At 33.3% G+C, this 14,920-nt stretch overlaps 2 protein-coding genes across 2 annotated transcripts; both read left to right on the plus strand.

Moving 5' to 3' along the window:
• Positions 1 to 3,457: 3,457 nt before the first annotated feature.
• LOC149188144 (putative LRR receptor-like serine/threonine-protein kinase At1g67720) lies at positions 3,458 to 8,614 on the plus strand. Its single transcript, XM_089409877.1, has 12 exons — positions 3,458 to 3,536; positions 3,678 to 4,210; positions 4,380 to 4,860; positions 4,942 to 5,068; positions 5,159 to 5,230; positions 7,118 to 7,186; positions 7,275 to 7,346; positions 7,446 to 7,517; positions 7,681 to 7,877; positions 8,185 to 8,267; positions 8,370 to 8,516; positions 8,588 to 8,614. Exons 1-12 carry the CDS (start codon positions 3,458 to 3,460, stop codon positions 8,612 to 8,614), a joined length of 1,959 nt encoding a protein of 652 aa, XP_089266003.1.
• Positions 8,404 to 9,930, plus strand: LOC149188145 (putative LRR receptor-like serine/threonine-protein kinase At5g48740). The gene is made up of 3 exons (XM_089412945.1): positions 8,404 to 8,970; positions 9,103 to 9,235; positions 9,366 to 9,930. Exons 1-3 carry the CDS (start codon positions 8,753 to 8,755, stop codon positions 9,714 to 9,716), a joined length of 702 nt encoding a protein of 233 aa, XP_089269071.1. The 5' UTR covers positions 8,404 to 8,752; the 3' UTR covers positions 9,717 to 9,930.
• Positions 9,931 to 14,920: the final 4,990 nt, after the last annotated feature.

Consider the following 14,920-nt stretch of genomic DNA (forward strand, 5'->3'; position numbering starts at 1 on the left):
TTAAATATTGTTGGATGGGTTTTTCAAAATACTGGCCTTTGTATATTGATCAGTGATGATGTTGCAGGTTTGTGATTGGGTATTCATTGATTTAATGTTAGCATATTTGTAATTAGATGTTGCACTGATTCTAAATTTGCGCTTAGTGATTTAATATTTCAGTGATTAAGTTTGTGAGTTACCAGTATTCAGTTATTTTCGATATGTATGTAGGTTTTATGAGGAAGCATGTATATACACATGTTTGCTTTAAAATAGTCGTGTATATATTCTCAAGTCAATTTGATTAGGGTTTGAAATGACTGCACATTGATTTTGTGATGACTATCTGGTATCTAACTGTGTGATTAATCAATGAATGGATGAGTATTATCTTGATGTGTTGATTGGTCTTGATTTGATCATTTAGTGGTTGATTGGTAGTTTGGGATTGGTTCAGTATTCAAATTATTACTGATTGGTAATCCGTGATGATTGAGTGATTATATTTAGATTCTATGATTCAGTTTGGTATATTGGTTGAGCTTATTGTTGGTGTGGGTCCAGTTTTAAAAATGATGAAAGGTGGTCTGTATGTTTTGATGATTGATTGATAGGTGGATCCAGTGTGAAACATTATGAAACATGATCCACATGGTTCTAAGGGTTATAACCCTCAGGGAAGGGGTAGGAGCTCTCTTCTAGTAGGAGTGGGTAAACAAGATTAGGGGGTTGTAGCTCCCTTCCAGTGGGTGTTGAAGAATGAGTGGAGCTTGTAGCCTCGTGCGGGTAGGAGGTTGCCTGTTGGTAAGAGTCTGTGCTAGTACAAAATTTGTAAGAAGATTTTCTTTATAATAAAAGTAAAAGACAAAGACGACAATAGCGGTGTTTTTCTCCCACATTAGTTCCCCACCTAAAATTTGGGTGTCCATATGTGTTGATGTGTTTCTTATGTGTTGATGATTTATTTGTTCTTTACTACTCATGAATATTGCATAATGAATGACTAAAGAAATATTGATGTAATGGTTAAATTAAATCACCGATGGAAATTATGAAAAATTAGTAATCTAGGTATACACAGGTTTAATTCACTAAAGTCATGTACACACGAGGGTTGCATGAATGACAATAGCATAAAAAATTCTGAAGGTGAAGTTGATAGTTAAAGTGAATTAAAAATATTGAGTGACCCCCCACTCCCCTGCAACCTCCATCCCCCTCTCATTCTCTCTATATTTTTCCTAAAATTGATAAACTTGGAACTTCCAATTAGATATAATGAATTAATTCATACCAGAAGACACTCTTAGAAGACAAAATAATGCACTAGCACTTGGAAAATGAAAATTTGAATATGGAGGTGATGGGGTCAGGGTAGGAAAGTCGTTGAATTTTAAAAGAGACATTTCTTTTTACCATGTTTTCGTATTTTACAAATTAAGTTGAATTTGTAAAAGCTATACTCTTAGCTCTTTGAAAAATGTTGTATTTGAAACCTCTTGTAACATACAATTATAAACTTACTAAGCTCTTTTTTAAACAGACTCTACACATTTTTTAGATTCTTCTTTTATGCCTTCATCTATGAACATAGCTACTACATTTCTCATAAAATATTACTCTTAGTAATTTTGATCATATTATTTATTCCATTTCAAGATACCTAAATCATATTAGAATATTATTATTTTTGGATTATATTATTTATTCAGTTTCTAAATACCAAAATCATATTAAAATGTTATTAATTTTTAAATTTAGTTTCATATTAGTAGATTATTATTTTTTAAATTTAGTTTCTCTTAATTACTTAATGATAAAGTTGAGAAAGAGTGGCTTCTTAATTTTTTTGTTAAAATTTGGAACAACCCATCTAAAAGTATATAGCAACCATTTTGTTTTCCAAAAAATAAGAAAATAAAGTCATGAAAAAGTTAGTCATGTATAAATCAAGTTTAGAAAAAGCTTTCTTGAATCATATCCGTCTTATAGAATTATGTATGTATGGAACATATCCAAAATCATGTATGATAGTTATTATTATTTAATTTTAACACTATTATTAATTGAAATATTAAATTGGTATATAAATTATCAAAAAAATATTTTATAGAACTATAAATTCATTATATATATATATATATATATATATATATATATATATATATATATATATATATATATATAACCTTGATTGACTGAGTTAACTGTTTGGAAACATATATGATGATGATATCCAAAATCATATTTATTAATTAAATTTAAAATTATTATTAATTTAAATATTAAATGGGTGCTTAAATTATTAAAAAAATATTTTATAAAATTATAAATTAATAATAGGTTCAAAATCATGATGACATAATAATAATTATTATTTATAATGACATAATAATTATTATCATTTAATTTTAAGATATTATTAATATAAATTTAAAATTAATATATAAATTATCAAAAAAATTATTTTATAAAACTATAAACTAATAATATAATTTCTTTTAAAACCTTGATGGACTGAGTTAATTAATTGCTCGGAAACATATACTTGAACATATCCAAAATCATCCTACTATAATAATTATTATTATTTAATTGTAAGACCATTATTAATTTATTAAATTGGTATATAAATTATATAAAAAATATTTTATAAAACAATAAATTAATTAAAAAAAAAACAAACAAAACAAAAAACAAAAACCTTGATTGACTGAGTTAACTAACTGCTTGGAAATATCCTCTGTATAAAGGCATCGAAAATCATAATTTAGAAAGATTGACCTTGTGTCATTAGTATTAATGTTTTATTACAATTGCGTGAGAAGTCGAAAATTAAGTTCTAAAAATAATTATATAAAATTAAGTTCAAAGAGACTTTCTAAGGTTTTGATATTGATAATCGAAATACGTGATGCGGGATGATAGATTGTTTAAATATTTTATTAAAAAATAATTAAAAACATGCCGTTATGAAAATTTAAATAAATGTCGGTTTCCAGTGCAAATCATTAACAAAAGCGTCATAATCCTTTATTACAATGTTGACTTAATGAAATAAATAAAACTATACAGACTTCCGTTTCTAACACTACATTAATGACGTGGTTAAATGGCTCATTGAACTCGGTTAAAAAAAATTATACAGACTTCCGTTTCTAATACGACATTAATGACGTAGTTAGATGGTTCATTGGACTCGGTTCATTTATTGACCGCAAGATTGACGTAGATTTTATTTTCTGAAGCACTCGAAAAGTAGGGATGGTTGACTTACAAATTCAAGAGATTCCATTTTATTGTTCATCCACACCCACATCACAAAACAGATCAAAGAAAAGAATGGGAAGAGAGTTATTGGTGAGGAATATAGGATATGCTAATAACCGTTTGCAACTTCTAAAGAGATAACCAGCATCCAGTTGCTTCCTATAACTACGCAACTGCGCAGCACTTTTTAATAATTGGAGGAGCCATGGCCAACGTCTGCTATTGGATACAGCTAGTGGGTGTGCTTTTGAGTTTATTCACTCTTATTACTGCCCAACAACCAGGTTTTCAGAGTGTTCTCGTTTTGTCGGCTCTTCTAGAATCGTCATTTGAGATATGGTTTAATAATGGTCATCAATCTTTTTCTCAATATTTTGCTCACAAGAAATTGTTCTTTTAATAATTATTCTCTGGCGATTTGGTAGGATTTCTGAATATCAACTGTGGAGGAACAATGAATCACACTGCGAAAAACAATTTAACATGGGTTACCGATGCTAGTTACATAGACGTCGGTGAGACAGCAGCCATAGGGAATTTCGCTGCCCGCGGTTCTTCTTTGTACAGTCTACGCTACTTTCCAAAACCTCTCAACAAGTCTTGCTATCACTTGCCTGTGCCCTCAAACGTGCCTTACCTCGCAAGACTCTGGTTTCTCATTGGACATTACAGTGGGTACCAAAGTTTGCCAAGCTTTGCTTTCTCTTTTGAGACATCAGATATGTTGGTTATGCATAACATAACATTAACTTCATCAACGGAAGCAATTTATGATGAAACAATCTTCGTCACTTCAGACACAGTGATGTATGTGTGCTTCATCAGAACATTCGAGAGCGATGATCCCTTTGTCAGTAGTATCGAGCTGAGGACCCTCCAAGATGGCATGTATCCACAGGCCAAGCCAGGAACAGGGCTATATCCACAATCTAGAACTGATGTTGGTGGAAATTCGACGGTTAGGTGAACATTTTGAACTTCAGATATTTATCGACGGAAATCTAAGCATCGTAATTAACGAGCTAGGAGTGTAGATACTAATTGTAATGAGAGGCAATTTTAATGCAAGTACTGGTATGCTTTATTTAATGATTTCGATGAATAGTTTTGTATGGCTAATTATGCAGGTATCCTCAAGACAAGTTCGACCGCATTTGGACACCAAATATTCATTAGACTCTACTAATCCTAATTTCTATAAATCTGTAACTTCTGAAGTGAGCATCTCAACGAACAATACCGAAGACCTTCCCCCAACTGCTGTCATGCAAACGGCATGGGTTGTAAACACTTCAACCGGCCTAGATTTCAGTAATCCATCGGTCCAAGGGAATCAATTACTGCTGTTGTTATATTTCGCAGAGGTCCAGATGCTCAACAAGTCAGAATACAGATCTTTTAACATCGAGATAAATGGGGGAACGGTTTTTAAAACCGTTACTCTCCCTCGAAACTATTCTGCCGTGGAGCAGATATTCGTATTCGTCTACAACGGATCAAATCTGTTTTCACTCTCTAATCTCACTAACTCCCCTTATCCTCCTCTAATCAACGCTTATGAGTATTACACGCTATTTTATACGCAACAGCCGACATATTCACAAGATAGTAAGTGCCCTCCCTCACTAAACTTCTCTCATTCAATTAACATATCATTCAGTGACTGACAGAGTAGTTCTCAAACTGCAGCTCAAGCTCTTGAGGTTATCAAACGGAGTTTTAACATAAAAGATTGGGTCTCCGATCCTTGCTATGTTATCCCTTGGAAAGGGATCGGCTGTGATAACAGCTCTTCTGCCATAAGGATCTCCGAAATGTAAGTTCTATCTTTCTGTTTATTTACAGGTGAAACCATAAAACTGAGGAGACTTATAGTAAAGGCTCATGCCAATTTTTTCATTGACAGTGATTTGTCGGGAGGGAATCTTACAGGATCGCTGCCCAAAGATATCCAACAGTTGACAGCATTGGTTAAAGTGTAAGTTTAATTCGATCATTATTATTGTTAGACTCAATTTACTTTTCGTGTAACCCACCTGAACGTAATTTCAATTTGCTTTTTTATGTGTAACCCATCTGAACTTATTTTTATTGTATATTTAAGGTTCATCTTATGTTAAGCCATAAAATCATGTCACCAATTGATTTTGTGTTCGACCTTGGAATAATAGAAGACTGCATAAATCTTTCGTAACTACTAATAATAATAAAAAAAAAATTATAGGTGAGAAATGACTGTTATTTATGTATAGGTTTTTTATATTCAATTTTTATAAATGATGAATTAAAGTTAATATATTTTGTTGAGAGATGTATTTTATAGTGTAATGTGACTGAGGTATATAATTTGTTTTGTGTTTAAATTTTAGAGGATAAATATATTTTTTAAATGAAATAAATATTATTATTTTTTGGTTATAATATCAAACAAAAATGAATATAAGTGTTTGGTTAGTTTTAATTAAAAATATTATAAACATCATAATTTCATTTTCATCGTACTAGTTTTTATGGCATAGTATTCAACTAGTTAGTTGTTGATCTTACAACTTAGAATGAAAGTGATAATATATTTTATATATTATATGGTATGAAAGAGATAATATATATTCATGTGAATGAGAGATAACATAATTTTATATCAACTTTATAAAAAGATATAGAAATATTTTCACTTTTGAGATATGAAGATGATGTATAATTCTTGTACTTTTTAAAAACATTTCAATGCTAAACTTAAAAAAATTAACTATTTGAATATTTATGTTAAGTAATTTATTTCAATATCAACTTCATATGTACTAGAAAGGCCTTCAGGAAATAACCTTCAAAACAAAGTTATACAAATGAAAATTAGAAAATTCAATTACTTCCTAATAAGAATAATAAGAAAGAGATGTGTAATATTTCAATTTCAACTAAGTATATATTATATATGGGTTAAAAAAAACTGTATTATACCAAAAAAAAATTGAGAAAAATATTTCTTCTATGTAGAACATTTCAAATAGTATCATTGTTCTACATTTTTGCAGTATATTTTTTAGTTAATTTTGTTTGAAATAAATAAATAAAATAATTTTGTTATAGTTGTAAGTTTGTACAATCCATATGCTTAAAAAATTTCAAAACCTTGAAATATATATATATATATATATATTTAAAATTGTAATTTAAAATATATATATATATATATATATATATATTTAAAATTGTAATTTAAAATATGAAAAATTACACACAGTGAGTGAATAAATAAATAAAATAATATATATTTAACTATAAACCAAAAAAATTTCTCTCAGAAAATAAAAATATAAAATAAAATAAAATAATATATATATATATATATATATATATATAATTGGCAGGATCACACAACAAAATAAAGCCTTCCTGAATCCAATATTAAAATGCATCTTCGCTACCACTTTTGTTGAGGAAAAATCTATATAACCTTTTCCATTAAAAAAAAAAAAAAAAAAACTAAAAATGGGCATGATTCAGAACACTTTCCGAAAACTATCCTCCTACGGAAAGTTCGTAGAGTAGTACAACAAGGCTAAACACCGCCAATATTTTCGCAGAATAGCACAACGATATTAAAATAGAGCAGCCAATATTGACTTTACTTTATAATCCGATAATCAATTTATAAAACGCCTCCCCTTAAAATACATGCCAATAGTGACGAGTTTGATGATGTGTAGTGAAAGTATTTTGCACCCGCGTGGGGATATAAAAAGCATTAGCAGTTGATAAATCCCCGCATGTGAATATAGGAATTGATGGTCCGGGTTATGAAAGAGCACAGTTTCTTTCTCAGTAAGTCTTTAGCATTAACCATTCATGTTGAAATGGGCAGGTCACTCAACCATAACAATTTGACGGGACCATTGCCTGATCTTTCCAATTTGACCCTGTTGCAAACACTGTAAGTTTCCTTTACACGAATAAATAATCGACCTTTATTCTTAAACATATATATGCATTTTGAATATACACAACAAAAATTGTTACAGCTATTTACAAAACAACAACCTGAACGGTCCTGTTCCGGAGTGGCTATCTCGCCTCCAAAACCTTCAAGAGTTGTACGTTCCCCAAATTCTCGTTGTTTATTATGTATTGTTTCCAAGTTGATATTCAAAGTAGAGTGCAAATAATTGTGTTTTTTTAATTGATTACCACAGGAATATAGAGAATAATAATTTCAGCGGTGTAATCCCTGCACAACTTCTCCACAATTGTTCGTTGAAATTCAAGTAATCCTATCTTATTTTATATTCTTTATGTTTTAACAAAAGTCACGTTTTAAGATTTTGAAGATGAGAAATTTCTTTAGTAATTTTTACAATACATGACCAAGTTCAAATTTAGCTTACTGCAAAACGTTTATGGAAAATTTCTTTCTTTGGTATGTTGCAGTTACTCTGGAAACCCATACCTCCGTCTGGATAAGAGGGAGTGTTTTGCACATAATTCAAACAAGAGTAAATTGAAGGTTATTGTCGGAACAACGTCAAGCGGAATTCTGATCATCGCTTTAGCGTTAATGGCGGGTATCGCGGTCTATCGCAATAAATGCAGGAGGAAAAAACAGGGTGCTTCCCAAGGAACCAATGGTAGTCTTTCCTGTACTGATTTTACTAAACACAATTAATATTACAAACGCTAAGATATGATATGCATAGTGGGAGTGTGCCCTCAAACCGAAATTATCTTATGCATTGTGCTTTGACAAATTTCTAACTTTCCCTTTCCTGAATGGGTTGAAGAGTACTCAATGATTATGATTCGAAATACAACAAATTCGCGTACCTTCACTCTAGATGAGAAATTCGCGTACCTTCACTCTAGATGAGATTGTGGTTGCCACACAAGACTATATTCAGAAGATTGGTCAAGGGGGATTTGGGTCTGTGTTCCTAGGTAAGTTGCCGGAAGGAAATCTTATAAAGGTAAAAGTGCTCTCACTGTTTTCCAAACAAGGAATTCACGAGTTTTTGAATGAGGTAAATTGTAGATATTACTTTGTAATATGGTTTACATTGTTGAATCTCATAACGCCAGTTATGGCTGCACCCTAATTAGTATTATGGTTATCTCATGAACAGATTGATCTCCTTTCTAAAGTCAACCATAGGAACTTGGTATCGTTATTGGGATACTGTACCGAAACCAGAGAAGTTATGCTGGTCTACGACTACATGTCGGAAGGGTCGCTAAAAGATCACCTTTATGGTAAATTCTATTGCTGGAAGGTATGCTTTGTTTCAATCGATAGAATAGCTAAAATAACCGACAGGTATTTGCTTTTTAATTTCTTTTCCAGGTCGCAGAGCGGAAGAATCCGAACTAAGTTGGAAAATGAGGCTCAAAATAGTATCAGATGCTTCTCAGGGTAACTCATTCGCTACATTACTTCTATGTACAACAATTTTTTGTAATCTAAACTCTGGTTGTTTTCAATAACAGTTACACGAAAAAATCTTGGTTAATGAAATTTGTGGTATTTGTATTTGAACGACTTGAATATCTGCACGTGGGTTGCACACCAAAGATAATTCACAGGGACGTCAAGAGCGCCAACATACTTTTAGACAGCAATATGAACGGAAAACTGGCCGATTTCGGTCTTTCAAGGATGACAATTGATGGGGAGGCTACTCATGTTACCACTGCGGTGAAAGGAACGCCAGGATACCTCGATCCAGAGTATGCCACATATCTATAACTGCTTTTCCTCACACTGCATATCAATTAATTATTAAGAACAGAGGCACTATCGTTATTTTTCATTTCCACGGTAATCACTTAGCCAAGTTTTTGTGGGGCACGTTTTCGCAGGTATTACAGCACCCAAATGTTGACGGAGAAGAGTGATGTGTATAGTTTTGGAGTGGTTTTGCTAGAGATCATATGCGGTAGGCAACCCATAGATGTAAAACTACCGGTAGATGAAGTAAACATCATTCGTTGGGTAAGGAATCATATCATCCGTCGCCTGAAATATCAATCAAATTATATAATGTGACATTAGAATATTTTACAGTGCAGTTTTGTCTCACAATAATTATCTGAATTAGAGTCTAACAATAAGTTTATTACAGGTGACGCAGTATGTAGTGGAGATGGATGAAAATGGTGGGAGAGTAGCTGAAATTATAGACAAGAGATTGGAGGGTAGTTACGATCTGAAATCCATCATTCGCGTTGCGAAAGTAGCGATGAGATGTGTTGAGGCTAAACCGTCTTTAAGGCCGAGCGTGAGTGAAGTAGTGAGAGAGCTCAAAAAGGCTATGAAAATTGAGGAGAAAGCTTCTGTCTCATTTTCAGCGGACATTGGTATCGACAGTGACGAGCGGTTGGTCACCCCGCTCTATTTATCAATGGATCGGATGGAACGCAGAGGAATGGAGTGGAGCGATAACAGCTCCAACATTCCAAAAGTGGGGAGATAAGCTTGCACGTTGTGGAGATGGATTGAATGGAAGTTGGCGATCAAGCCTATTGGTCGATACGAAGACTCAATTTAAATTCTGTCGATACGTTCTGTGGTTCTATGTATTTGGCAATCTTCTTAAAAACTTGTACTCCATGTATCGTTTATTTACCACAGTCGAGAATGTTTAGCCAAATTTCCTAAAAAAAGTATGTACAGAATTTTTTCTCAAATCCCTAGTATTTAACATGTCGCTCCTTCGATGTGTCGGTTGAGAAATGTATATTTGTAACATTTTAAAACTCCGATAGTAAATCGCCATCACTGCCTTAATTTCGCTAAAATCCCCCGTGTTTTTTTGGGAAAATAATTATCTGCTCGTTTCTATTTTTTAATGTTGTTTAATTAGCGTTAGAACTCTACATTTTCCGATATTTTTATTTAATATCAATTCTTGATTCCCTAATTTATTAATGGAACGAACATTCATTTTTCAAATGTTATAGTTAAAAATGCAAATATGTAACATTCCTTTTAAATCAATTTAGTTCGCATGCGTGAGATACTTACAATTGTAACATGCATATACGAGATTTGTATAATTCTTAATTTTTTCCTAAGAAGATATATTTATTATCATCAATGTTAATTATCAAGGTTGAGAGCATTGTGACTTAAGGAATGTAACAATTATAGAAATCTCACCTATGGCCATTCAATCTTGCTTTCACCATAATCGATTTTAAGGACTTCGTTAAATTTTGAATGAATGCTTATTTAGTAATATTATATTATGTTAGTTTATTATTGCTTTAAATTTTATTTTCTTAATAATTTATTTAGAATTTGTGTTTAATTTTTTATTATTTAAATTAGGTGTGATATTATTAATGAATTTCTTTACCTTTAAAAGTGCTTTTTAAATCACTTTTAATTTCAGTTTTTTTATTATTAAAATTGTAAATTATATATGCTTAAATGTTAGTAATGGGATTGAATGAAAGATAGAATAAATGTCAGTAATATGATTGAATGGAAGATAGAATAACATGTTTTATACCTAAGTTCTAGTCTTGTTAGGGATATATTGATGAAGTGATTTTCTATATAAGCCTTTTTACCAAAACAAAAAACAAAAAAAACAAAAAAACAAACAAATTTTTTTATTATTAAAACTGTAAACTATATATATATTATCTTTTTTATTGTTTTGCACTTGATAATTGTTTGATGAAGAATATATAATAAAGAAACATAAAAAGATAAATAAAATTCCCAAGAAACTATTAAGATCAAGGAGAAATTGAATTAATAAGTTGTGACATTGCATTTTTTAACATGGTATCAGAGCTAAGGTGAACAAGAGAACGCAGATGGAGGGACACAAAGAAGGGATTGCTTGTCAAGGGGAATCATTTGTAGAAGGACAAAAGGAAAGAAGAAGAAGACCATTGACCTAGAAGGAGGGTTACTAAATTGAAGAAGACCCCATCATCAAGCTCTCATTGAATATAGAACAAATTTCTCATTGGAATTTCTCTAGTATACTTCATCTTGACAAAGAAGGAAGCAACAAGGAGTTTTGGTATCATCTCTTGAAGTTGTTTGAATAAATCATTTATTGAAGGCATCCTAGAATATATATTGGAGATCTTTGAAGTCTCCTTGAAGGTATTGAAAACTTCAAGATAGTTGGAGACATCATGAAGAAACAATACTCTTGGTTAACAATGTAAGTAGTATATTATATTCTATGTCTCAATTTACAAATAGCATGGCTACATTTTGCAAGGAAAGCAACAACTTGGCTGGTTCGACAAACTTCCTAGCATGGAAGAAAAGGATTGATTTGGCACTCACAAATAATGAAGTCATGGAGTATTTCCTTGGAGAAGTAGTTGAACCTAGCAAAGAGTGTTGAGAAATGGCAACAAGAAATTCCAGTTTAATTTGTCCTTGAATTAAACTGAGAATTAAAATCGAATTATATTCTCATAACAATTTATAAATAGTTAATTAAGTTCAATTAACTTAATTCTCTTAGGAATTTCAAGTTGGAAGTCTTTCTGTAGTCATGTATATGTTCTCCCTAAGTTTTAGGGGTCCAGTATGAGTTTAAATTGAGTTGGAAATTAGATCACTCAGTTTACTGAGTTATGTTTAGTTAAATTAGCTCCAAACTGTTTCAGGAACTAATAGAGAGTTGATAGTCAGCTGGTGCACTAGTGCATCCACAAGTGTCACTCTATTTAACTGAAGTTTCTGTCATAAGAAACTCATGCATGTCGATTCTGAGAAAGACCCAGTTCAGACTAGAGTGTAGGGACAATGTACTATCAGTTGTATTATTTATTAGAGTGTAAATATCATGCATGCATAAGAGATTGATCATATGTTTGGATTTTGTAGTTTTGGAAGCATGAATTCCCTTTAAATATGGGATATTCATCCTAGGAATTACATAAGAGATTAGGGGCTTGAAGAGCTTCAGAATTGGCTAAGTGTTGGCCAAGAGCTAGCTTGTGAGCTGAGAGAGTTGAGCATACTTGTGTGGAATTGTTCTAGTGAGAACAAGCTTTGTATCTTCACTCATATTTCGGATATATGCAATACAAATAGTGGGGTTTTGATTAGTGGCTTTCCCCAGATACATCTTGTCTTATTTTCCATTGATTTATCTTCTTCTTGTTCATATTGTTTTCATCGATCTATTGGCTTCTACTGGTTGAAAGTAGAAGTAGATTCTTGTCTTGTGCTTTAGTACATTGCATGAGCTTGTGAATCTATAGGATTTTCTACATGGTATCGGAGCTGAGAACAATATACTAGAGGATATTTTGAAGTTTTGAGTTTTGGGTTATAAGTGAAATTCGAATTTGCAATACATACTTCAGGATCGACAGATGTCATTCTACAGTTTGCGTCTCAAGTATGCCTTGGAAGGAAACTCAAATTTATAGCCTAGAGGGACAAAATGGAAGTTGTGCTAGACGATAATGGCTTGAAGGAATTCATTGATCAAAAAATTCCTAAGCCAGCAACATCAGATGCACAGAATTTGGCCGAATGGAAGAAGTGTGTGGTGAAGGCGAGGTGGATAATCCTTGAGGGAGTTCGAGACCACATTGTCTCGAGTCTCCATGGCAAGGAAACTCGGTATGCTATGTGGAAAAAATTGACGGACTTGTATCAAAACAACAGTTACCAAGGGAAACTGGCATTGAAGGATAAACTTCGAAAAATCAAAATGGAGAAAGGCGAGACGATTCCAAAATACTTGACCAAGTTCACTTAGTGTCGTGATGAACTTGGAAGTGTTGGAATCATGATTGTCAAGGATGATATGGTGAGTCTTTCTATTCTAGGACTCCCAAAGAGTTGGCATAGTTATTAGGACTTTGTCAATGGTCGGGAGAAGCTGCCGAATTGGGAAGGAATGTGGTTGGATTTGATGTAGGAGGAGACCAGGAGGAACACCAGGGATGGCTCTTCATCAAAGACTGATGATGAAGGGAACTGTGCCTTAGCGATTAAGGAGAAAAAGGGGAAAGGGAAAGATTCCCATTCCAAATCAGATTCTTATAATGGAGGTAAGAAGAAAGACATGATGAAAGCTTTCATTGTCATGAGCTGGGTCATTTTGCTACAAATTTTCCACTCAAGAAGTCCATGAAGAAGTCTTCAGGAGGAGCGGCAGGTGAGGCTTTGGCCACTCAATTCGAATTGGACTTTTCCCTCATTGCATGCATGGTTTCATCAGTGATGGGAAGTGTATAGTACTCAGATAATGGAGCTTCATTCTACATGATTGGTGAAAAAGAGTTATTCAGTGACCTGGAGGAGAAATATCTCCAGATGCATATCGATATGGGTGACAACGAGAGGTATAGTGTTACTAGATTGGGCACGGTTAATTTTTAGAGGGACCATGGGGCTCTACTCACCTTGAAGAATGTTATGTATGTGTTTGGGCTGAAGAATAACTTGGTATCCGTTGCCATGCTTGAGGATAGAGGCTATGATGTGATCTTCTCGAAAGGAAAGGCATTCCTTGGACACATAGGCATGAGTCAAGTAAAGAAGATAGGGATTCGGGTGAACAATATTTATAAGCTGGAGGTAGAGGAGTGTGCTTATTTGAGCACAAAAGCATAAAGGGTGCGGAGCTGAGACGTTGGTGAGTTGTGGCACAGGTGATTGGACCACTTACATCATGGGCCTTTGAAGATATTGTAGCAGATCTCTACCGATCTTCCAAAAGGTACGCTTGAGCAAGTTGATACATGCAAGGGATGTACTTTAGGAAAATACACCAAGTCTTCCTTTCATGACAGAGACAGTCAAGTAGAGGTTATTCTAGAGCGAGTCCATTCATATGTGTGTGGACCACTCTCAACAACATCCACGGCCAAACAAAGGTATTATGGTATATTAGTTTATGACTATTCTGATAAATGTTGGATATTTTTCATGTAGAAAAAGGATCAAACCTTCACAATGTTTTGTGAGTTTAAAGAATTGGTGGAGAAAGAGTTGGGCAAGAAGGTTAAATCTCTACGGAGTGATAACGATGGTGAGTATGTCTCAAACGAGTTTAAGAACTTTTGTGCAGCGAAAGTGATTAAACAGGAGTTGACAGCGCCCCATAACCCTCAGCAGAATGGGGTGGCTGAGAGGAAGAACAGAAGCATAGTAGGGCAACAAGGGCGATGTTGCATGATCAGGGCTTACCACTTCACTTGTGGGCTGAGGTATGCAACACAATTGTTTATGTTCAGAATCGTAGCCCACATCGGATACTTGAGATGAAGACACCAGAGGAGGCTTATACCAGTAAGAGGCTAGATGTTGGTCACTTCAGGATTTTTGGGTCATTGCTATATTTCCATGTGACCAAATATGAACGAAAGAAGCTTGAGCCGACAACAAAGTTGGGGATATTTGTGGGGTACATTGATACACCTCACAACTATCGGGTGTACTTACTAACCGACAAGATGACAATGATTCACAGGGATGTCAGATTCAATGAGGAGAAGGCCATGCGATTTTCCCTTGAGAGGGAGCTTGAGCTACATGCGGATGAGGAGCTTTTAGCTCCTAAGTGTTATCGGGAAAACTAGTGTCTATTCAGAGCTACTAGTCCCACTAAGACGGGTAGCTATCTTAGAAACAAACAATTCAAAGTAACTTGTGTTTTCCTTTATGAGAGATAGATGAGAG

The sequence above is a fragment of the Pinus tabuliformis genome, chromosome 3_1 (genome assembly GCF_031772625.1).
Source record: "Pinus tabuliformis cultivar Carrire ecotype Pingquan chromosome 3_1, CPIR1, whole genome shotgun sequence".
In the NCBI taxonomy this organism is placed as follows: domain Eukaryota; kingdom Viridiplantae; phylum Streptophyta; class Pinopsida; order Pinales; family Pinaceae; genus Pinus; species Pinus tabuliformis.

What these genes read in the sequence shown, in the direction of transcription:
- LOC149188144 (XM_089409877.1), top strand. Translation starts at nt 3,458, where the DNA reads ATGGCCAACGTCTGCTATTGGATACAGCTAGTGGGTGTGCTTTTGAGT. An exon ending in TTGACCCTGTTGCAAACACT is followed by an intron (nt 7,187 to 7,274) that starts GTAAGTTTCCTT and finishes AAATTGTTACAG; the next exon opens with CTATTTACAAAACAACAACC. An exon ending in CTCCAAAACCTTCAAGAGTT is followed by an intron (nt 7,347 to 7,445) that starts GTACGTTCCCCA and finishes TGATTACCACAG; the next exon opens with GAATATAGAGAATAATAATT.
- LOC149188145 (XM_089412945.1), top strand. Translation starts at nt 8,753, where the DNA reads ATGAAATTTGTGGTATTTGTATTTGAACGACTTGAATATCTGCACGTG. An exon ending in CCAGGATACCTCGATCCAGA is followed by an intron (nt 8,971 to 9,102) that starts GTATGCCACATA and finishes ACGTTTTCGCAG; the next exon opens with GTATTACAGCACCCAAATGT. An exon ending in AAGTAAACATCATTCGTTGG is followed by an intron (nt 9,236 to 9,365) that starts GTAAGGAATCAT and finishes AGTTTATTACAG; the next exon opens with GTGACGCAGTATGTAGTGGA.